This window comes from Dinoponera quadriceps, unplaced genomic scaffold, assembly GCF_001313825.1.
Source record: "Dinoponera quadriceps isolate SergipeBrazil2010 unplaced genomic scaffold, ASM131382v1 scaffold37, whole genome shotgun sequence".
Taxonomy (NCBI): Eukaryota; Metazoa; Arthropoda; class Insecta; order Hymenoptera; family Formicidae; genus Dinoponera; species Dinoponera quadriceps.
This window is the reverse complement of record NW_014554446.1, coordinates 2,463,925-2,487,341: the sequence shown is the minus strand read 5'-3', so window position 1 is coordinate 2,487,341 and position 23,417 is coordinate 2,463,925. Positions and strand designations below refer to the sequence as shown.

At 47.0% G+C, this 23,417-nt stretch overlaps 2 protein-coding genes across 7 annotated transcripts in view; one reads left to right on the top strand and one right to left on the bottom strand.

Annotated features, from left to right (window-relative positions):
- LOC106749201 (protein turtle homolog B-like) overlaps window positions 1–23,417 on the top strand; it is a 390,009-nt gene that overhangs the window by 284,719 nt on the left and 81,873 nt on the right. The window lies entirely within an intron of this gene.
- On the bottom strand, window positions 1,282–3,321 carry LOC106749180. The gene has a single exon (XM_014628363.1). It carries the CDS (start codon window positions 3,191–3,193, stop codon window positions 2,003–2,005), a length of 1,191 nt encoding a protein of 396 aa, XP_014483849.1. The 5' UTR covers window positions 3,194–3,321; the 3' UTR covers window positions 1,282–2,002.

The window sequence follows — 23,417 nt, the reverse complement described above, 5'->3', positions numbered from 1 at the left end:
GCGCCCGAACGTATATCGACGTACATCATCGGCCGCGAGGAAGAAAAAGGGCGTGAATTTTTATCGAGACACCCACGATCTCATCCTCGCGGCCCCTCTTCGCAGCTCATTACAATATTTCATCTCCGGTCTTCTCGTTTAATTCGATTCCGTCGTATAATCGGATTCCCGTGATCAAGAGGTATCCCGCCGATTCCAGAGGTATCTCTCTCTCTCTCTCTCTCTCTTTCCGTGCGCGCGTGTTCGATTTCTCGGGGCTTCGTTACAAGCCGAGATACAATCCGTCGTTAACGTTCGCTCCGTTCGCCGCGTTTTTTAATCAACTTTATGCCCGCCGACTCATCGAAACGCAAGGCTGGCTATCTCGGCCGCACGGGTCTCGGCAAAGGTCGTAGGTCGCAGGCGACGAAGCGACGGCAGGTCGCACGCTAAATCGTGTTCTCGGTTGCGCGTTACAAATCGGCGATTGTGTATTATTGGCAATGACCCTCCTACCCGCGATCGCGAGTTATCGGAGTTTCGAAACGGCCAAGTTCGGCCGGCCGGCCTTTCCACCGCGCCACCCGGGCCGATCCATGCGGTTAATTCACTCGCGCACTTTGAAACTCGATAACTCACGGATTGCTCGTCATAATTGTAACGGCGAAGTCGTTACTGGGCGATTCTACGCTACGCTGCCCTCGACCGAGTTACGTTTAAACGTAAGACCATTTCCGCTCCTGAATGGAAAACAGTCGCGGTATACACGCGTCGGGTTTTGGCAACGCGCGACCGAACCGATGATTGAAACGCGCACGTCCCGCCAATTGTCGCTCGATTCGCTCTCTCGTGTTATCCGATTGCGCGGCTTTTTTCCCCGTCTTCCTGCGGTTTTCACGCTTCGCGAAGAAACCCGCGCGGGAAAATAGTCTTCTGACGGTTTGAAGATCCGCATCGCCGAAGTCACCTGTCCGGGGAGAAGTAAGAAGTCGAAACGAAATCTGGTCGTCGAAAAGAGGTGGAAACGGAGGTGGGAGTCCAATATCAATCTTGCCTCTCTTGAAACTCGGAGACAAATAGCGGATGATGTTTGTATTGTATTGTATAGTGTCTAATATTTTGATTGCCTAAACCAGTTAGCCTCAGTTCATTTTAATGTTAGTCCATGCCGTGTGATTCCTCCATTTCGTTCATCCGTGTACTAGTTCAATATGTCTCATGCGAATCCCATTGCAACGGTATATCATTCCGCACGTCACGTCTTGCTATCTCTTGTAATTTCCTTTAATAATGATAGCAATGATTATTACGATACTTTATTTGACGCCAGAGTCATACATAGAAAAAGAGGCGGTCATCGATAACTACGATGATGACGTAAGCGAGCAAAAGCCGAGGTAACAGCTGTAGTTGTATCAACTGATTTTATTGTCTAACTTGATTGTAAAAATGCACGACTAAAACAATAATAAGATAATATGAGTATTATATACGTACACTGTACAGACATTACGTTACACTATAATTGTCGTATTGCAGATAACACGAAGCACACCCATATCAGTCGACGAAGTGGTGCAATCTTTGGCTTATCTTAGATTACATCACTTCGTCGACCAATACAAACGCGCCTCGTGTTATCCACATATAGCGTGATACAAAACTAACCGATTCAGGAGTCGTAAATTCGAATCCATCGGTGCTGCAGCGTGTTTTTCAGATAAGATATAGCATTAAATTAAATAAAAGGCTGAAAAATGTCTAACAAAGTCAACATACACTAACGCCAAAAAGACAGCTTCTATTAAGAAAATACATTAAATTTCTAGTCGGGAACGTAAATATTTTTTAGTATTATTATGCAACCTAGCTTATATTTTTCGCTATCTATATTTAAAAAGCAACCACTTTAGCTGCCCCTATTTCGAACGTTTTAATTGCTACAGCTAGACCCGAGTTTCTACAACTAAGTCCCTCTCTGTGTATATAATTCTACGTTACATATTATAATAAAACCGCGCGTTTACAAGATGTGATCCAAACCGCCGAGATCGCTTATCTGCAGAAGCATTTCGGCGAATATCGCAGACATTTTCTCTCCACCGCACTCTTTACTTTGTTTTATGAAGAACTCTGTATCATCTAAATATGTCATCTCGAGGTTTGGGGCAATTCCCATTAAAACCGGCAAATAGAAGGACGCGATGACAAAGCCGAAGACACAGCCTCGTTTGTAATCGTCCAATATAGCGTTGTACGAGTACTTCCGGATATCCCGGAAACCTTCTTGCAGCAAACGGTTCGTCAGCTCGGTGTGATAAACCGTCAAGATGTCGAAAAACTTCTCCCGCATCATGCTGTTCGTGCAGCTGAGGTAGAGAAACGTGGAGAGATCAATGACGGGCGTGCCGTACCTCAGAAGTGCGAAGTCGATCAGCATCGCGTCAAACTGCCCGTCATCACGAGTCTTGAAGAACACGTTATTCAACGTAGCGTCACCGTGACAGATCGTGGACAACGGCTCCGACGGCTCGGCCACTCGTGTCATCACGTTTTTGAACGCGTTCGACAACACAGCCTCCATTTTGTTACAGAAGTTCGGGTCATGACCATGATCACGGAGATATTCCACCGCTCGTATCGGCAAATAGTTTATGAAGCCCTTTAACCATTTTCCCGTCGTCTCGTCGTACCTGGTCTCCTTGATTTTACCCACGATACGGAAGAACTCGGCCCGATTTTTCTCCTTCATGACGTACCCTTTAGCATGAAACCGTCCCAACTCGCGCACTACCGCCAGTATATATTCGTAAGGAGCGTCGTAGTTGTACGGGCAGGCCTCGAATCCGAGTTTCCCGACGTCCTCGAAGGCGATCACCCAGTCGGTGGACGTCAACTGCAACGGTTCGTGGCTGTAGAAGTATCTCGGAAAGTTCTCATCCAGGCGGCGGTACATCTGATAGAACAAGATCTCGTTGCTGAACTGAGGGCCCACAGATACACTATCGCAGCCCGTGGATTTCTTGATTACGAAGGAGCATTCTTCACTCATTTGGTTCAGGTTGTTCGTGTACTTCACGCACACGAAATATATGTAAGACATCAGACTGCGGAGGGACTTGACCAACTCGTAGCGCACGTCCTCCACGTGCGAGCCGATGCCCTCGGCGATTTTCGGTATCACTGTATCCAGCCACTTCTTGTCCTCGGACATTCTCTCGTATGTTACACACAGTGCGCTTCGCAATGCGGCACTAATGTTTCAGCAATATTCGCTCGGATTCTTATACACGATACGACTGACTGACATGACTCGTCACTTCAATGACCAACTGCGGCGGTATTGATAGTAGTTATTAGATATACTCGTAAGTGACTCGTGCTGATACTTGGAACTCGTTTTCCGTGTTTGCGACTAGTTTTATTTTCGCGTTGTCGAGAATATTCTACGCAACAGTCCGGGAAAGGTCGATGAAGTAACCAATGGCGATAATATAGATCGGAAAATCTGCTGATTTGCTTGTTATCGAGAGACGATATTTTCGAAATAATGTGTAGTAATATTTCCACGAGAAATTACGAAGAAGAAAATACGTCTATAAATATCTTTACGTGCGATAGCTATTTTTCTTTCTTTCTCGTTCAACGCATTCTTCCTTGTTTTTACCGTGTTTGGTATATACTGAACTCGGTCTTTACGCCAACTGATATTTCGATCATCAAGAGACAAAATTATTTAATTTATTACTCGCTCGTATACTTAATCTTATCTTGTTTACGATACGTTTAAAGCTGATTAAATACATTCTAATGTGCCTTGTACATAGGAAAGAAATGAATCAACAATAAATATTCTTATACACCGGGTGTCCGATATAAGATGTACCAAACCGTACAAAACGTATACAATGGACCAAGCTGAGAAATAGGATTGATATAAGTTTGTATTACGCTGAGGAAAAAATTTATTCACAAGAAGAAAACTATTTTCAATTTTATTAAATCGTTCGTAACTGTAAACATTAATTTTCTTTTAAATAAACAACTTATTTATTTGTTTAACGAAAATTCCATAAAATTAAAAAATATTTACTGTTACACAACGAATCATTTATTCTTCTTAACCCCTTGGGTACGGATTTATTTAAGAAAATATTTGCATGTGGAACGGATATAATTTTTGGTTGCTTGGAGTAGTATGTAAAAGCAGTNGGTAAATGCAGTGCTACTTTGCATTGTTTGCACTGCCACGTAGTCTCTTTCCTAATATTATGCTTATAACAAACACGGCACCTTTTTCCAGGGTGTTGCTTGGACTTAGTTGACGGAATGTTCTCAGGAAAGTGTGCCCAATTTTTCGCTGCCAAACGAAATGGTGTATCGCTACTTGACGGACGTCCACGACGTTTATAATTTGGCAATGACAATTGCTCCAGCAATTCTTCGGCAATAGCTAAACGAAAGGAAGTAATGCCTGCCTTGGTTGTGCAGTTGATTTTAGAATATAAAACATGAGCATTATAAAAGGCCATATCTATTAGATAAAAAAACATTTTCTTATAACCCTTTACACATTTTCTCATAACTGGGAAGCACGCTATCACTATCATAAAATATATTCCTTGTTTTTGACATAATGGGACAGTGTATCGCAAATAATGTTCACCGAAATACTGTAATTGCCTCTTCTATTATGACTGATACAAGCTACAATGAAATGAACAGAATTGTGCCTAACCTCAAATAACGTTTTAGACACGTCATCCGCTCCTAGGGAAAACAAGTGAATGACGTCTCTCAGACGTCAAATGTACCCAAGGGGTTAATTAATTTCTATATTTATCACATCTTTTTTGTTGCTTTGCTTTTAAACATTGTCAACGATTTTTCCCGAAATCTCGATCGCGTGCCATTTAATCGATTCCACTTGCACTGTATTTGAAAAATTCGCTTACCACTGGACCCGGATTCCGAGAGCGGGAAACGAGCTTGAATCGATCCGCTGTATCATTTTTATAATACATTTCTCCGTACACAGCGTAGTGTGTTTTTCGCAGTGACGATCTTTCAGCTGTCCAATTAAAAAGAATGAGCGCCGGAGCCCGCCAGATAGTCATTACTCCTGTCCGAGTTCCACGACGCCAGGCGGGAAAAAAGTCTGGCGCCATGCTAAAGTTAGGAAGATACTGCATAATAACCCACTGAAGTTAGACCTGTTTAGCGGGATGATTGGCTGGCGACCGGCGAACGGCCGAACGGGACGCGGTTCGCCGACTCCTTATCCGCGAGTTTCCTTCGAAACTCGGGCCGCGCAATTGCCGGCTATCACGCCATCTTTATTGGACCTCCGCTCTTCGATGTTGAATATCCCGCGGATTTGAGGGCTTACAGTCGAGTCGGCGCGCGATCGAAGTCGCTTGCGACTGAAATTGCGCCCGATCGCATTTGTCTGAACGACGCGAATCGTCGGGGCGATTTAACGAGGCCGAGGTTGGAAGAGTCCCAACCGGCCGGTAACGCTGAAGATTTTCTACGGTGGGACAAACGACGGACTCATTTATCCTGATGAAATCGCCGAACAACGCTTGTTAATCTCTTCGTTTAGAGGAGAAACTCGACGGCCGCGACGATAAGTACCCCGAATGCTAAACGACTCGGGCAGCTGCGTCGCCGGGACGTGATTCACTGGAGGAAAGATCCGAGCGTGCACGAGCGCACGTCGCTCGATTTGCAATTCAAGGTGCAGTAAATTAGAAGCGACCGTGGGGGCAAGATGCGCCGGAGCCCGGGGCCAGGTAAACGTTCGGGAAGTTTCGCGAGATCGCATTCACATCGGATTTAATTACGAGCGTCTATCGGCCCGGTCTTTTCCGATTGGACCGGTTCCGCCGATGGATACGTACGGTCCCTTCGGACGAATAGGGACGACCTCGGACCATAGCCGGTTAATGCCGACTCAGGAGATAAGGGGACCGAATGTATACGATGTAGCGAGAAAGGAAATATTTCACTTGTGAATTCCCGATCAAGTTTCGTCGTGGTCCTTAACGTATGTCAAGTGTACAAATAAGTTCGGTGCCTCTACATTCGAGGTCTCGTAACTCCGGTCCAAATTGACATTTTTCAGCCAAATTAGCCCTGGGATGATTTGAAAGTGCCAACTCGAAGCTTCAAAAAGCGCTACGATAGTTCACGACACGACCTGAGAAAATAAGCGTCTGCATCCTTTTCCTCATTCCGGTTGAAACGAAAATGCTGCTCAGGTTATCAGGATGATTCGTCCCGCTTTGGGTGAAGGTGATGTGAACCCGTAAAACTTGTAGAAAGGAAAAAAAACCCCTGTTACCGGCGGTGGAACTGAGGCAGGTGATTTGACGGCGCGGAACTTCCGGATGAAATTGTTAGTGTGAAATATCACGCGTGTCGACTCCGTGCTTCTCCCTTCCTTTTCGTCTGAATGCTTCGAGTAATGCGTCGGGGGGGTTCCTTTATGGACAAACGTCGTCGTAAGCGCAGTCGGTCCTCCGACGTCGTATTATGACCGCGCGCGCGCGCTCGTACGGCGGATGGAACATCATGAAAGCCGCGGGGCTACGAAAAACTTTATATCTCGCCCTCTTTTATTTCACACCGTCGCGGCAGGTATATGTCTACATGCATTGCGGCGACGTATGCGTGGTTACGTACTTCACGTTACACGCGGAATAGTCCGTAAATTTCTATTTCTTTACGACTGTATATGTGCTCCCCGCGGCCTGGACATGTCGCAGCGGAGAAAGCGCGCGGAGATCCGCATTGCGGCGTTCGACGAAAAGAAAGAATCAGGGGGGAAGGGGGGAGGCAGGGAAAAGGAGGTATTTATTTCTGTATTTTCTCTCTCTCTCTCTCTCTCTCACTTTCTTTCTCTCTCTCTCTTTCTCCCTCTTCTCGGAGCCAGTTCTGTTTTTCCCAGGCGCACAAAGAAACGGCAAACACAGAGCACGTAATTACTCACGCTTATGGAGTAATAAGTTAACGCGATAGAAACTTGCATAATTACTCCGCCTCTGCCCCCTCCCCCCTTTGCCCCCTCGCTTTCTCCTTCTCTCTTTCTCGGTGATTTTAATATAGACTTAAAAACACACAAAAACACAGAAAGACGACAGCGCGAGGCGACTTCGACCGAGCTATTTGCGTGTTCGATATTTCTGCCGCCTTTGATCTCACTGTGTGTGTATGTTGGGATAGTTTAAAGTGCTCGACTTAAAAGTTCTCCCGCCTACGGGCCGATTCAGCGCGGCCGTCGTGCCGCGCTTATTTTACTTGGGAATAGCTCAAACGGCCCTTCCGGCCTGATGACTCTCGCCATGGTGCATGCGCTAACTGCGCTGTAACGCGGAGTATTTTCGATACACGTGCGTCACCATTCGCGCACTTCACGACAGACCCGACTTACTTCCCCCGTCGATATTCGCGACAAGTGCGACTACAGCAGCCACCTCGGCAAAAATTGCTCCATTTCTCCCTCCCCTCCACGCCCCTCTCCTTCCTTCTCTCTTTTTCTCTGTCGATATGTAGAATCGTAAGAAAAAAGAAAAAGAAAGTAAGAAAGGAGACCAACAACACGGCGAAGTAGTTCGACTTCGCGTGTGTTTTTCCCATCTACGCTCGAATTGTAGTCGCAATTTCTAGCGTAATGTTTGTCCAGGGTGTAGTTCCCCTGCAGAAGGTATACGTGTGTATTTCCTGGGTGTGTGTGGTCGCACGATGACGACTGCAGCCGTACAAAAGAGGGCTGACGAAAGGGACGGGAGGGTTATAACTCTCGGAGACGCGAAGTTGCAGCTGTAGGGGTTCCAGCTGGCATTACTTGACACCGGGTTTCTCCCGGCGAGAAACGAGCGATGCGACGACAAGCGTCGGAAATTGATGCATTTCCTCGACTGCCGACGCTTCCGCGATTACGTGGCGCGATTACGTGTAGAAATCCCTCGATTTCACGCGGTCGGCGCGCGCGTCTTAATCGTCCGCCAGCGCTGCTCGCCATTTTCCTGCCTCCTCCGGAGAGAATTCACGCGTAACGGATTAAGGGAGCATTAATTTTAAGTGTTTTCTCGCCGCAGTCGTCCCCGATTAACTCGGGAAATCCTTCTCGCAGATGGCATGCGCGAAATCTCGCGATTCACTTTTCAACCATGCGACACTTTCTCAACTCCGTCGCGTTAATTTTCACCCCACGGCTAATTATTGGTCGTCGGGGCGGAAGGGGGAAGTTCTCGAAATAATTCACACACAGATCGATCGCAGGTATCGCTTTATGAGCGAATCTTTTTATTTCAACGTACCTTCCCGCCGCTGACGCGTCGTCAATCAAGATGACCGGGACGAGAAAGCGAGGGAGGTTTAATAACGAAGTTTTTGCACCCCCGCCCTTGTCGGAGGCAATTTCGCAGCGTACGCGATACGTACCATGACGTGTATGTGTGTGTGTGTGTGTGTGTGTGCAATAAAGATCCCGGCACGGCGATACGTCTAAAGTCGCATACGTGACAGGCTCGTTGCGTCAAAGTGTATCGGCGGATCAAATCGCCGTGTTATCGTACACGCGTGCGATTGCATAAACGTATGTATCCTATTATCAAGTATCGGCACTTGGCAACAGGCCATTTACGCGGGCGACAACATTAATTTCTAGTGACTAGCGCGCGGCAGGCAATTATGGACGCGCGCGAGCGGACGAACGATAAATCGTCGCCGCAACTGTGTGTTTAAAGTTTGCGGTCGACCACATCTCCCCCGCCGCTCCCCCCCCTCTCTCTCTCTCTCTCTATATATATATATATAATATACAAATCGCTTTTACCTCCGTTCCTCGCGACCATTTCCGCGCCGATACGAGCGGAAGCGCGACTTAAAAAACGATCCGACGGCGCGCATTACCGCGCGAAATTACCGACGAGGCGTCCGACAAATCGCGGGGATCGTCGAAACCCCCGTTATTCGAATACAAGAAAGATACACCGCGTATTCGCCCCCGCTATCGGCCCGATGCGCTACGAGCGTTTAACGCAATTAAACAAAAGCGCGCGTCGCAAAACGCGGCTCTTTATTGCTCATCAGCGGGTGGAACTCGATTAGGGGCGGCCGCGAATTTGCATAAATAGTGCGGAACGAGCGCGCGCACGTGTCGCGCCCGTTCCATCGGTCAGTTCGAACGATCATAATGGCTCGCAGCGTCGACGCCCCGATACACGCACGGGCTGTTCGGAAATCCGGAGACTTCGATTGTAACGANGGGGGGGGGGGGGGGGCAGAGTAGAGTGTATTTATGCCCTGGGAGAATCCTCTTGAGTTTACGGTTTGTCGTGCAGTTTTAAACGGCACAGAAAAATATTACTTGCACTGCGAGGCAAAGCAATTACTCAGTTTATTTTTCTTCTTTTAATGGTTATCTTCTCTGACGAAGAACATCTTCTTGATAGAGTATTAAAATACGCTCGTCACAAATATTAAAAAAGCTCATTGTCATTTCACTCAGAAGGAGAAATTGCGTTTCTCTTTTCAAGAATGTTTTAAAACTTTACCGAAGGAAGGTTCAGTTCGGTTAGTTGGAATTAGCAAACGAAAGCTTTAGTGATTTGATGTATTTGTGGTGAATTTATGATGTGCATTGCGGATATTTTTGAACTTGCGAAATAATCGAAACAAGCACGCATCCGCAAGTGTATATCGTGAGTTCGTTATAAGCGCGTCACATACATTCAAAATATATTCTCAATCCTAGTAAGTTTTGTACTTCAATCAAGAATATTATATTAAAGCGTTGAAACTAAAACTTCCGTGTACTTAATCCAATTGATTGGATTTAAAGCTTCTCTTCGATAAAGTTCATATTCTCGAAAAGAGAACAATTTCTTCTTTCGAATAAATGATAATGAGCTCTCATAATATTTTTGATGAATATATTTTAACTGTGTCAAGAAAATATTCTTTGCTCGAAATGATTATTACCTGAAAGAAAAAAGGAGGTAAACAATGAGTAATGGGAAAGCATATGGTAGGTATTTCGTACTTGAAATTAACCAGAATCAAGAGGCAAGTATAGCTTCAGCCTTTAAGCGGTTTAGACTAGACTAGAGAGCGGAGATAGAAAAAGAGGAGAGAGAGAGAGAGAGACATTGTCCGATTCGAATGCGGGGTCGATTTTTTCCGAGAATTTTCAACAGGAAACCGCCGTTTCTCACGCTCCGTTTAACGCTCGACATCGCAAACGGCTGTGCAATAATAACACGAGCTAAAGTCAAAATTCCGCGGGAAGCAAATTCCGTTTGGATTTAAAGCTTTCGCGATTTAATGGATCGGAAGGACCCGTCGTTGAAATTAAGGTCGGCGATTCCAGAACACTCTGTATACATTCTATCCCCCGTATTCGAGCCTCGAGCTATCTCAATTAATTGCCGTCACATTATTTGCGGTCGACGGAGCTCGTCCGTCGACCCCCTCCCCCTTCTCCCGCCGCCGCCGCTACGGCCGCGCGCTCATTCACCGAGTGCGCGCGCTCTATCATCGAGTCGCGCGCACAACGAAATCGGTTAATTCCGGATTACCCGATTCGAAAATGGCCCTTGCTTTGGTCCTTTCGCACCGCCGCCCAATTTGCGTGCGATTAGATAACGAGAGTTGACGCTGACGGTGACAACCGCCGGGTTATTACGTCACTCGCAAAGCGCACAAAGAAGGACGGGGATGGGCGTACGAGCAGACGAGAAATACGTGTGATTTTCCCTCGGTGAAAATTTAGATGGCGCGGCCTAATTGTAGAGAAAGGGGGAGGGGGACAGGGAGAAAGGGAATGTCGACATTAAAAGACCAGGTTGGTGAATCGAGCTACAAGTGTGTAACTAACAAAACTTCTCGGTTAATTTCAAAGAGAATTTACTTTGATGAGAACTTTAGTTCAACGGAGTTACTTATCGAGATATTTAATGTTGAAAATTTCCAAGTTACCGGAGAACTAACCGGGAGGAAGTTCACACCGGGGTCAAACGGATCCTGATATTTTCTCGCTCTGCCACAGGGAAACGGTTAGGCCGCCCTCTCTCGCACGTGTTCTCTTCGGTATGATTCTCTTTTCTCTTTTTTTTTCCTCACATTCAACGACTCATCTAATTACCCTTCACCCTTTGAACCACGAGATTGTCGACGATTCAAAATTCCCCCGGCTGATTTGAGGTAGCCGGTGGCGTGGAGTAATTTTCTGAGGAGTCTCTTTCCAAATTTTAACAGCACATTAATCGAAATACGATACATTCGAAAAATATAATTTGCTGGAATAGCAAATGTTATGGTTAGGGACCAGCCGATTCACTGTAAAACCACCTGAGGCACTTTCATCGATAAAAGGGAATTCGAAATACGGGCTTCGGTGTGAAAACTGTATCGTGAGTTACGTTTACAAGCATTCAGATTCGTCGAGTTTCTTCGTATTGTATCAACTATTCTTTTTCCAACAGTAACCGGCATTTCGAGCCGCGCTCCTCTCCCCGTGAAGAGCGGAGCGCGGCTAATTTGCGGCTCTAGCGCATAAGCGGTTCGACGGCAACAAATCGGAAACGGACGGACAGCGGGGCGATGCCGCGAAGCGACTCGTTACCCGGAATATTTTTCAAAGCCGTAACTGTGTGAACGTTAAAGTGTTTCCGGGGGCGCGCGCGCGCGCGCGACCGACCACGTATTTACGCAGTGACATTTCGTTCCGTCGTCATCAAATATTATTACATGTTATTCTGCGGCGAACCGTATTCGCGCATCCGTCCATTTCGCCGGTCATTAAAGCACAATCGAGTCCTGTACGCGCGCCGTGTGTGCGGCTACACTCACACGCATGCGCGCCCGTGTCGCAAACCTGTTTAAATCGCTCAAATTGGATACCGCCGGGGGCAACGAATTTACCCGTTGATTTTTGCCAAGTGTCGATTCGCCGCGCGTTCGACTCCTGATTTTGTTAGCAATTTCGCGCGCCGGGGNGGGGGGGGGGGGGGAGGCGGAGGAAAGAGAGAATCCGCGGGTATTAATAGGTCCCAGGTATTAACCATTTGTAGCGTAACAATGATATCGAATCGATTCTGCGCGGCCGCTACATCTCGGCCGGCCGACCCTACAAAACTGCTACGCGCTCGATATAACCGTGACGAGTGATAAATTATCGGGTGCGAATCCACTTCGCGCGAAGTGCGTGTCGATTAATTGCAGCCACTTTATTTGCAGCCGGGGGAGAGAGTATATTACACTCCGGACGCGCTCTCTTTCGCGCGTCTGATGATAATATCGACTAGTATTATACGGTATATATATATGTATATATATATATATGTACATATGTATATACACCGGATATATTCTCGCCCGCTCGTATTGTATCCCGGCCATTGTGGCCACTGTATTTCATCGCCCCTCGCATTTTCCTCCTGCGCGCGGTTGATTTTTTCCGCCCGCTCAAACCCCGTTTTTATGCATGCCCGATGATTTTTCGCGACGCCCTGTCACAAACCGGGGCCGTTCGTGTTCGGCGTTATTAACCGCTCTCGGCTCTGTCAGAATGTCAAGCTTAGTCCGCCGTCTCGACACTCGTGCGAGAAAATCAGGCCGATACCTTCGCTCCCGGTATCGCGTGGAGAGGCTTCTCAGTTCCGTTTATTCCATTCCGCTATGCGCGTCAGGCGCTCCCCGGTTTTCCCTTTGATCCTACCGCCCGATTTTCTCTTTCCTTTTTCCCTCGGCGTGTGCTTTTTTCATATTTCGCGTATTTGTGTCACACGCAGAATCGCGAGATGCTAGATAAAGTCCGCAAAAATAGCCGCGCACACCTCCCGTTTCCGCATGAATAATCATATATCGGGCGAAATACGGTTAGAGATAATTCGTGGATATTATTGTCCGTCATAACCTCCCTAAATACGTCACGGGCTGCGTCGATATACAGTGTTTTAGCCCGCATCATTTTAATGGATTACCCATGGGCTGATTTCCAATAGAGAAACAAGCGCGATATCTCCCGTCCACCCGTCTCTCTCTCTCTCTCTCGTATTTATCCGCTCGCTCGCGCATTCAACCCAGTTTTACACCGAGCCGCCCCGCTCGATACTATCGCACACGCTCGCCGCTGATAAAAATCACACGAGCTCTTTGATACGGCAAGATAGTGCGTCGCATTATTTCCGCCTCGCGTAACATAAGAGGAGAGGAGTGAAAGAAGAAACCCATGTTGTAAAAGCCCACGGTGGAGTTTTCACGAAGATCTTTTCTTCAGCGTGTATAAATAAAGCATCCTGCGGAGACCCCGCGCTTTTCCGCGCTGTCCTCTCGAAAAATTAGAGAGAGAGAGAGAGAGAGAGAGGAAGAATTAGTGACTTGATAACGGGTTCACGCCGAACCCGAGTGTGGGAAAAGGATGCGCGCGGTAGTCGGAGATCGCTAGGATTGCATTTCCATTAGTTAATTTACTTTTCTGAGGGATCCTTAAAACTGCCTGCAGCAGCGCTCGGGGAACATTCCGCGCAAAGTATCTGCATTAAGCCGGCGGACTCGCGATTAAAACTCTCTTTTCTTTGCCCGGACAAGTTGTCGCGGGAAGCACTTGGAAACGTTAGCTTCGCCTCGCGGGACGAGTAATTGGTATCGTTCGTTCTCGAATCTCCGTTCGGCGCGTTTCTCGCGCCGGTTACACGTTTTACTTACCCTCCCTCCCGGAAACAGCACCGGCGAAATTCCGGCTCGTTTACGTCGCGTCGCGAGAAACTGGCGCACCCGATCCGTAGATTCGTGGCTCGTGTTGAAAAGAGAAAGAGAAGGAAGGAACAGCACCGATTCTAATTCCGCGATAGACAAATGAGACGCGAACGCGTTGCCAGCGTTTGGAATATCGAAGACCGTCGGAACTCGGCCGGCTTGAGCATCCAATGCTAGTGCTGGAACAATAGAAGTAGACACGGAGGGAAATAATTTGGAGCAAGCTTTATGTTGTCGTAGCAAAGAAATAAATAAATACAGCGCCCCGGTGGAAGGTACTGTAAAGGGCTGTTAATCTCCGAATTTGGAAGTTTCGGAAGGATTCGAAACTTCGCAGGAAGCTCGGACTTTCGAATTTTGACGGGGCGAAACTTCGAAGTTTCGTTTTCAAAAGCCGTAATCTTCGAGGTTTCGAAGCTTCGAAGAATATAATCTTGCGAACGCGAATGTAGACTAATATGAAATACCCCTTCCTTAGTTATGCTACTGAATGAAAATGAAAAGAAAAGGGTTTGTCGTTGTATGGAATCTGCAGGACTTTTTTTCATGAGATACTTGAGGGTCAAATTGAGATCTCCTAAGAAAAAATCAAAGGAATAAACAAAAAGCGGGGAGAAATAGGAAAGCAAGAAGATATTAATTTCATAAAAGAATTATTCATGAAAGAACTCTCATAAATGATTCAATCAAATTACGTATTTTATTAAAAATAAATGAACGTCATTCAATGGAATATTTAATATTATCCAGTGGGACAATTAAGGGAAGATATTTAAAATTAAAAATTATGCAAAATACGTTATAATTGTACACATTATGGCCGGTAACTCGCCAAGAACATGTTTCACATCATTATGTTATTGACAATTTTGATGTACAGACAATGCTCTTATCCAACAGTGCAAATAATTTTCATGCGCATTTTGGACAAAAATTTGCACAACTTTCGACAGCCTCTTTCATGCATTTTTTCAGCAGTTACCGGGCAGTTGACTAACTTCTGTCTAGTAACTGAGGAATAAAATCGGATCCCAAACGGAATTTAACGCTTTTCCCGCAGTTACTCTGCACAAAAGATGCACAAAATCCGGGCCTATTTACCCCGAAAATAGAATAATATCTAGGAAACGCACACATACGGCATATACATGTCGCCGACTGTACAAGAACGCATTTCTCCACCATATTCGCCATATTCGCGAATCTATGAGAGATATTCTAATTTTCGCCTCGCGTTTTTAGACCGTCCGTGTATACATTCTCGGCGCAGCGTGAAAACAACGGATCCTCGTCATCGCACGTTTTCTCCTCCATCTTTTTCTCTCTCCCTTTCTCTCTCGAGCTCTCGCGCTCTTTTACGCGGCCTAGACACTGTTTTATGAAGACGTATTGGCTGTATCGTGCCGAATGTTTACGATCATCACACGGATGGCTGGGAAAATGTTTCGGGATACCCGGCGGATACGCTCTCTCTCTCTCTCTTTCTCTCTCACATGGCGCTCTCAAAGAACCGTATCCGGCCGGAGGGTAAACGAAGTCTGAGGGCGAGCACCGTGGAAAGTCGTTCGATACCGGGAAGGAAGAAAAATAGGAGCCCCTTTGCCGAGATAAAAGGAATCTATGGCCGTGTTTACACGGCGCCCCGAGATTGAAGCTCATTCGGCCATGCTCGCTCGCTTTTAAATAAAACTCTCGGTTTAACGCCGTCCATGCACCGTCGCGACGTGACCATGCGCGCACTCCCGCGCGTTCTCATCGTACCGCGATTCCCATATTTGTTGATCTTGCATGACGCGAGGTAATACCGCAGCTGCCGTCCATACCCGGTGTTGCTCAAACCGGGATTGAACGCATATCCACCTTGAAGGCAGGTGGGAAAAAATATCCGATGCACAGGGAAAAAAAAATGCCGGAACTAAGTAAACGTAATTAACCTGCTTCTCAATCTCTCGGATCAGATGATATTTTTATCGATCTGAGTATATTTCGATAGCTTGTAATAAACATACATACTTGAACGCGGTGATATCTTAATTTGCAAATGAATCATTTGAATGTAAGTGCAAAATGGCTGCAAATTTAAGAGAATACTCACTAAAATTGTGTAACGCTTTTTTTCCATTGAAAAGAATTGAGTGGTTTTTTTTTTTAATTTCTATTCAGTAAATATTTTCTAAAAACAAATTCTGATATTATTCAATATTATAAATTGAATGCTCGTCGCAATCCTTTTAACACGTACAAATATTTGTCGTAACTATTTTAGTTGAATCAAGTAAACATCACTTCAGTGGTGAGGCATTTTCTTCGGTGTGTGTATACGTGTGGGATTAATTCAGCACGCTCGATCGTGCTCATTTTTCAAGGCGAGACCCTTTCTCAAAACGGCCCTCGTATATCTCATCACGGTGGTCGTTGAATTGCTCTCTAAATTTCTCCGAGTAAAATCTCACTTAAAACGAGGGGAATTTACTCGAAGTGAGAATACTCCTCCGCTCGAAATCGCGAGAGTTAATGTTTAACACAAACCCGCCGGAGTGTATATTCTTAATCAGTGCGAGTGGATACTCCTCAGCCGATCGGGGTGAATTTATTCCAATTACGACGGAGTGCGATAGCAATTCGCTTTTCGATCCCCCGATGAAAATATTCGCTCGACGATCCCGAGCGCAAGGATTCGGCATGAATGAAAAGTCCCCCCGACTGCGAATGACTTGGCTGTCGCTTCTTCGAGTGGAGTTTTGCACGAAGAAATTTCGAAAGTGGAACAGAACGTGCGAAAGAGAGAGAGAGGAAGAGTTCGGACGGACCTTGCCACCTGCATAACACGATACGTCACACCTGCGTTAACCACGGGCCATCCGGCGTGACGCAAAAACGAGAAACGCGTGATATTCGCGATAGGTACGACGGAATAATGGAAAAAGAGATGAATGGTTTCGGGCGAAAGAGCGCGATACGTCGGCGTTGCGCCGGAAGATTAACGCAATTGTCACTTGAACCTTGCTCTCGCGACCGGCCGGCGCGGATTCAGTCGCGGACACTCCGCAGCACGCGGATAATTACCCCCGGTCGAGAGCGATGGACGAGCGATAAATTCTCGCTCCCACTCTCGATATTATTTCGTTAGCGAGCTCTCCGCCGGCCGGCAACACGATGATTATTTCCGCATTGACGTGGAGCGCGTCCGTCAATTTCATACTTTGCCGCTTACGAGAACGACGATCTCTACGTGTCGTCGCCAGGAGACGCGCCGTTATTGCATACGCGAGCGAGCCGGAATTTTTCGCGCGCGTTACTTATCATCCACGTGTCCATTTAATCGCGCGTTTCGTCGTAACATTCATTAATCGTGACGTAAGGTAAATAACTCGCTGTCCTCCGACCGCGTCACATTGCCGAGAAGGATGTTTCGCCGGCTCTCGGAATGACGATTTCGCGGGATAATAACGTGATTTACGGAATAATAATTTTCGTTAAGCGGCCCCGACGGGGGAAGAAGACACGCGAGAGACGGCTCCTCTTCGAGAGGCGGCTCGCTGACAGCCCGGATAATGAAAGGACAAATAAAGCAAACGCGATATCATCGCCCAGCTGTTTCGGCGTTCCCGCTAGCCCCGTGTAATCCGACGCCGAGAGCATGCTCATCTATCACTTGGGGCAGAAAACGTGACTATCGATTTCCCACCGACGTCAATAATCTCGCGCGACTACGACGTCGTCGTCCTCCTCTTCCTCCTCGTCGTCGTAGCCGCCGCGCTGCCACCGCTGCGATGCATCATGCAGCTTCATAAGCAAGCCGGACGTCGTTTAATTACCGGCCCGAGATGTTATCCCGCGGTCCCGATTATTCACCCCGCCGTCGCCGGGGTTCTCGGGAATTCACGCACTCCGCGGGGCTGAGAATGAGAGCGCGATTACGATCAGTCGAGCCCCGGGTTGGATCATTGTACTCGTTAATATCGAGTCGAGCCCGTAAATAACTCGCCGACGAGAGAAGGAAGGCTCGATGAGCTGCTTATTAGTTAAGAATGCAAGGATCGTCTTCGATTAATGACGACGGTGTTAGATTGAGGCGGTTCACAGCGGAGGAACATCGCACCTGTACATATTTACGAAGGGAAGAAAGGGAGGACGAAAGGGAGGTAAGAGTTCATCGCTTGATTTTGCGGCGAGCGATCATTTTCATTCTCTCATCTATCTACCGTCCTGATTCAAGTCCGATCGACGATGAACGGAACTGACCGATCGCACTGATCGGTTCGGCTAATTGGCCGATGTTTCCCAGTTCACCGCGCGTCTGTGTATGCGATAGAGTGACCGGAAGTTTTGTACTCGCGACGAGTACTCGATAATTGCGGGGACAACAAACGCGTCATCGGCGGATCTTCCCGGGAAAAGTTACAAGCGGAAGTTACGACGGGAGAGAAAACAGACTCCTCACGGGCGGCTCCCCGGCGGCGAGATTACAAGAGAAGCGAATTATATTGAGTTCCGAGCCGGCGGATGGAATCTCCGACGACGACGTCCCGGATCTAGATACCGAGCGTTTTCGATTCGCGCCGGAATACAACGCAAACACATACGTACACACACGGGGAGAATCCGAGCCGCGACGCGCGTTAGACACGCTTTTCACGTATGTCACGCTGACACGCGGCCGGACTTTATAACGTCCGTTATACCGTGCCGTGTCACCATCCGTTACGTCATGTCGCACAATCGGTGACGATGATTACGATGAAAAACGGCGCGGGGGTGTCGTCTCTCGAGGCTGGCGTGCTGAAAGTCGCACGTCAGGAACGCGCGATGCCCTGTCAATTCTCCGATGTTCCGCTTTCTCTCTCTCTCTCTCTCTTCCGCCCAGCTGCAACGGTCGCAGCTATTTATTCAGCTATTTATTTCTCGCGATCACTGATTTAGCCGTTTATTCATCACCGCGATTATCCGCTCGGGGTTTAATCTCCGTCCCAATCGTGCTGTCCGAATTCTTTCTTTAATCGCACCGATACCGGAATTAATTTCTTACGCAGCGGTTCTGTTATTTCAGCAAACCGCCTGCCAAAATCAATACGCGTCGATGTACACGGCATCGATTAATCGTAGCAGAAACTTCGGGCTAATTGCACCGCCGCAAATTAGAGCCGATCTCATTTTCTTGCTCTGTTTAAGTTAACGCGTCTCGGATAACATATAATACATCGAGAGAGAGAGAGAGAGAGAGAGAGAGAGAGAGAGAGAGACGTTTCTTCGTTGAGCGTGCAGCGAATGCTGCGGAAGCGGATCCCCTTTTTCCTGTGAGAAAGGAAGCATCCGGGGTTGTCTAGTCGAGTGCTTTGGGGAAACGTAAAGCCTTCTCGAAATGACAAAAATGGTTCGATTGGAGCACGCGCCAATAAACGAAGGGAGATTCCGTTTCGCTCGGAGATATGATCGATCACCGCCGGCGCGACCGTCTCCTATTTTTATATCGTCCCGAAATAAATTCCCCTTTTATTGCGCGCTCGTAAACGCGACTGCATTATTTGGTCCTTGCGCGTCCGCGTTCTTCATTCTGTCGCATCGTTGAAATTTAAAGGCATGAAGCGTGGATATTACTCCGTCGGTCGAAAATAGCGCATTTAAATGAGAGAGAGAGAGAGAGAGAGAGTAAGAAGAGGGAAGGTAGAAGGAGGGCGCGCATTTATAAATATTATTATTATTATTATCACCGCGCCAAAAAATTGAAAAAAGTGATACAACTTATTATATATCCCCTGTTCTCTGCGAAATATATCCTTAAAATTGTACGGCGCATTAATACCATCCGGTGCGACCGCGCTCGTAAAAGGAACTTCGAGGCTTGCACTTCACCAATCCTCCTCGATTACTTTTTTTCCCCATGAAAAAATGAAGCGATCGAGTCTTATTATCCGTCTAAGAGAAGATACGCTTCTTCAATATTACAAAGTGATTCGATCGCCGAGTAATACATTGAACAACGTCAAAAGTTCCATTATATATATACATAATTTAAAACGCGAAAATAGAAACGTATATTTGAGGGATATAATTGGTTCCGTCCGTTTCTTGCTAAGTACAAGTTCGAGACAATGAAAATAGTTGCGCGGGGAACGCGTTCATCTCGGCCGAAGGAAGCGGAAAACTTCGCCGATACCAGTTTACACAGTTCGACCGCCATTCGGACCGTCGCCCGTCCTACTCCCTCTCATAGATTTTTCCTGCCGTTTTCACCGACGTTCCATCTCCCTCTTCTCCTCCTGCCCGATCCCTCTATCTCCTTTTACTTTCTTCCACTCGGCCGCATACGCGCTCTCAAAGAAAATAAAGCACTCCGTGAAATCTTTTTGACCCAAGGTAGCATTCCCCGGCGCGCATGGTTCGTCTGTCAGAAGGAATCTCGTTTGGATATTCATCGGAAAATCTCTGTGCAGTTTTCCCGGACGCGGCCCGGCTCCGCCACGAGCGAGCTCCCTCGCGTCGTTTCCGATATGATACTAATGTCCCTCAGAAATCCCCGTGAAGCTTCATAGAAAAGCACACGGACCGTATCCTACGGCCGGTGTAATACGATTCCGAGATAAATCGGATAAATGTGCATGTCTCCGAACGGCGACGCGCGGAGTTATGTTTTCGCAAACTCGCCCCGGATATCTGCCCCTTCTCCGCGCGAGCGACAAATTCCTCCTCGCTCGATTTAACCTTTCGTTAACGTCCAAGCTATCGAGCCGAGCTTTCGCGTCGGCGAGTATAACGCGAGAAAAGAAGGGACTTCTCGGTAACTAAGCTTCTGAAGCGCGAACAGAATGACGTTGTACGTCATTGTTCGCGCATAATCAACGGTTAGAAGCTCGCTTTTAACTGGTAATTAAGATTGAATTTAAAATGCAGCAACGAATTACGCTCCCCCGGCCGAAAGTCGCTCTAAGAAAACTCAATTCCCGCGCATGTCAAAGGACATGTCGTTAACGTCGATACCGAGCAGTTCCGGGGCAATTTCAGCGTATATTACGAGCTTATTTCTACCGAATAAATTACTTGGCCGTGCGTGGAATATGAGTATTGTCAAAGAGGCGTGGCAGTAATACGCGATCCCTCAGGTTTAATATCTCTTTTTTTCCCGTTTTTACCGGAACGTGCAAGTCAGGCAGGAAATATCGGATATTATGTGTGTGGTGTGTGAGAAGGGAAGAGAGAGGGAAAGGAGGGGAGGAGAGAACGCAAAGTACTTTTTGTGACAAAATACTCGGTAATATACCAACAACGGAGCTACTTCCCATGCCTCTTTTTCTGAAACATTCTGACGATCGTTAATCCGTACGTGTGTGTATGTATGTGTGTGTGTGTGTGTGCGTGTTTATGTACGCCTGTATTTAGCACAGGCGCATTTACAATAAGATAATAAATATTACCAGATTTTCATCGCAATACATTTTGCGATTTTTATTAGAACAAATATTGTCGCATTTTCATGTAGCTTAATTAATTAAAAACGAACATTATGTAACTAAATTCGGTCTCGTTATTAACTTTTACCATTACTCGCGCGTTTCCTACATGTTTGGTACGCTGTGTACATACGCGCGCGCACGTACGTGCGGAAAATATCGAGGGGGAACTCGCTCAAATTCATTTACGTTCCCATTACAAAGCTGCAAAATTTATTTCACAAAAGAAGTCAATTAAAGGCAGATTAATTGTAAATACATTCGCTGATAATCCGAAGAGAGAGAGAGAGAGAGAGAGAGAGAGCGCTGAAATTTGAGATAATGAAAGTTTCACGGGGCATAGTAATTATACCAAATATAGTCGATCCGCGAGGGGGTAATTGCTCGCCGCTACCCAAACTCGGCCAAGTCGACCGAACTTCATTAACATTTCTTCGAGATAAAATTCCGCGTTGCTGACGAAGCCCCGCAGTTATCCCCCTGCAGTGGAACTTTTAACGGCGTCCAAGTATTGCCCCGGCATCGCGCGCGATCGCTATTTCGTGCCGCTTAATATAGGCGCGGACGCGGCCGAAAGAACCCGTCGCGATACTAATCTCGGTATCTTCGATATGAAATTACCAAGTGGAGAATTCCCTTAAACGAGTTCGGCCGGCATAATTAAGAGCACGCGAGCAATTAAAAGCCTCCATCCTCCCATCCTCCCTCCCTCTCTCTCTTTATCGTTCCCGCTGCAAGACGACGACGGCGCGTGGTTGGGTGATCGAACGCAACGTAGTGCAAGAGAAAACAACTGTACAGTACAAGAAACTCGACAGGGTGCCGCACGCGCATGCGCGCGCGAAGGCCGAAGCAATTATCATGATTACTTTAATCGCTCGCCTCGCCTAATAGCCGAACAACGGCAAAACGCTCTCCCACGAGGCGACGGGCGCTTTTAGATGACGCACGGTGCCCCGGGTCGGTGTTCGATTCTATTTTCCGCCGGTCACTTTCCGAGTCAAGATTCCAAGGAAAGTAACGGCAGAGTAAGTGCACGCGCCCACAGACACACACACACGGCCGCTTTTAACGAGCCGGCCTTCCGCTCGCCCTCTCGCTCGCGGAAAATACTTTAGCGTCGTCGTGCGAGCAGTTAGTGCGCACGAAACTCGTTCGTTACGATTCCGGGCGCGTGCGGACCGGAACGAAGTAAGCGCTATTTCTCGTAAATTTAATTTCCAAAGTGTCACGGAACAAGGACGCTACGGAAAGCGACGCGAAAAGCTACGAGCGCGGCGGAAAAAGGGTGCCTTGAGAGAGCGTGACTCCGGTTTTCCGGCCGTTTGTCGGGACATCCTCGCTACACTCTCTCGTTCCTGCGATCGATGGACCGCGTCATTGCCTGCGAAACAAAAAAAAAGCGGGAGGGAAGAGAAAGGAAAGAAACAAAGAAAGAGAGATAGAAACAACCGGAAATCTAGTCCGTTCCTTGTTGCAGCCCGGGAAGAACCGGGGCGCTGTTTGAACACGAACGCAGTTCTCGCGAATATCCCTTCGACCGGGTCAGACGGACACGGTGAGTTGTGCTTGAAGAGCACTGTAGCGTACCGGAAATGCGTGATCTACGAATTCTCCTCACTCCCGAAAAATTATTAGGGTCGCTCCATCCGTTGGACGCGGTGCGAATCTGACAAGCCGATTAATGCGTGTTTTGGGAGCTGTCCGGATTTGACGCCGCAGATGAAAGGATATTTTTGACGAAAATCTGCGCGCGAACTGACCGCGTAAATAAGCATTGTGATTCTCGACGCGTATTTTTCTTGTTTTCTTCGAAATGATAAATAATAATATATTAAGTTACACAGGATCAGTTGACGTGTGACGCGAGCGCATCCTGCAAAGCGTGATCCTAATTAACTACTTTTTTCAAACAGTGCTTACCATTTCGCGAGTAAAAAATATTTTTCATACCTTCGCAAAAAATCTTTTCTTCCCGTAAAAACATTTATTTTCGACACTTGAAAGTATCCTCTGTTCAGTGATTTAAAAAAATATATTTCTTTCAAACGCGCACTAGAGTCACATTTTTTTTTGTTTTCCATTGGAACCGCCTTTCAACTTCCTCATTTGTTGCCTATCACCTAATTTATTCCAATTACTTAAAACCTCATTTCCTATGAATGCACGATCGAACGTTAAAGTAGAAAAGCCGCAAACTATTCCAGAGAATTGTGTCAACTT

Excerpts from the sequence above, each read along its gene's own strand:
- LOC106749180 (XM_014628363.1), bottom strand. The coding sequence starts at position 3,193 with ATGTCCGAGGACAAGAAGTGGCTGGATACAGTGATACCGAAAATCGCC.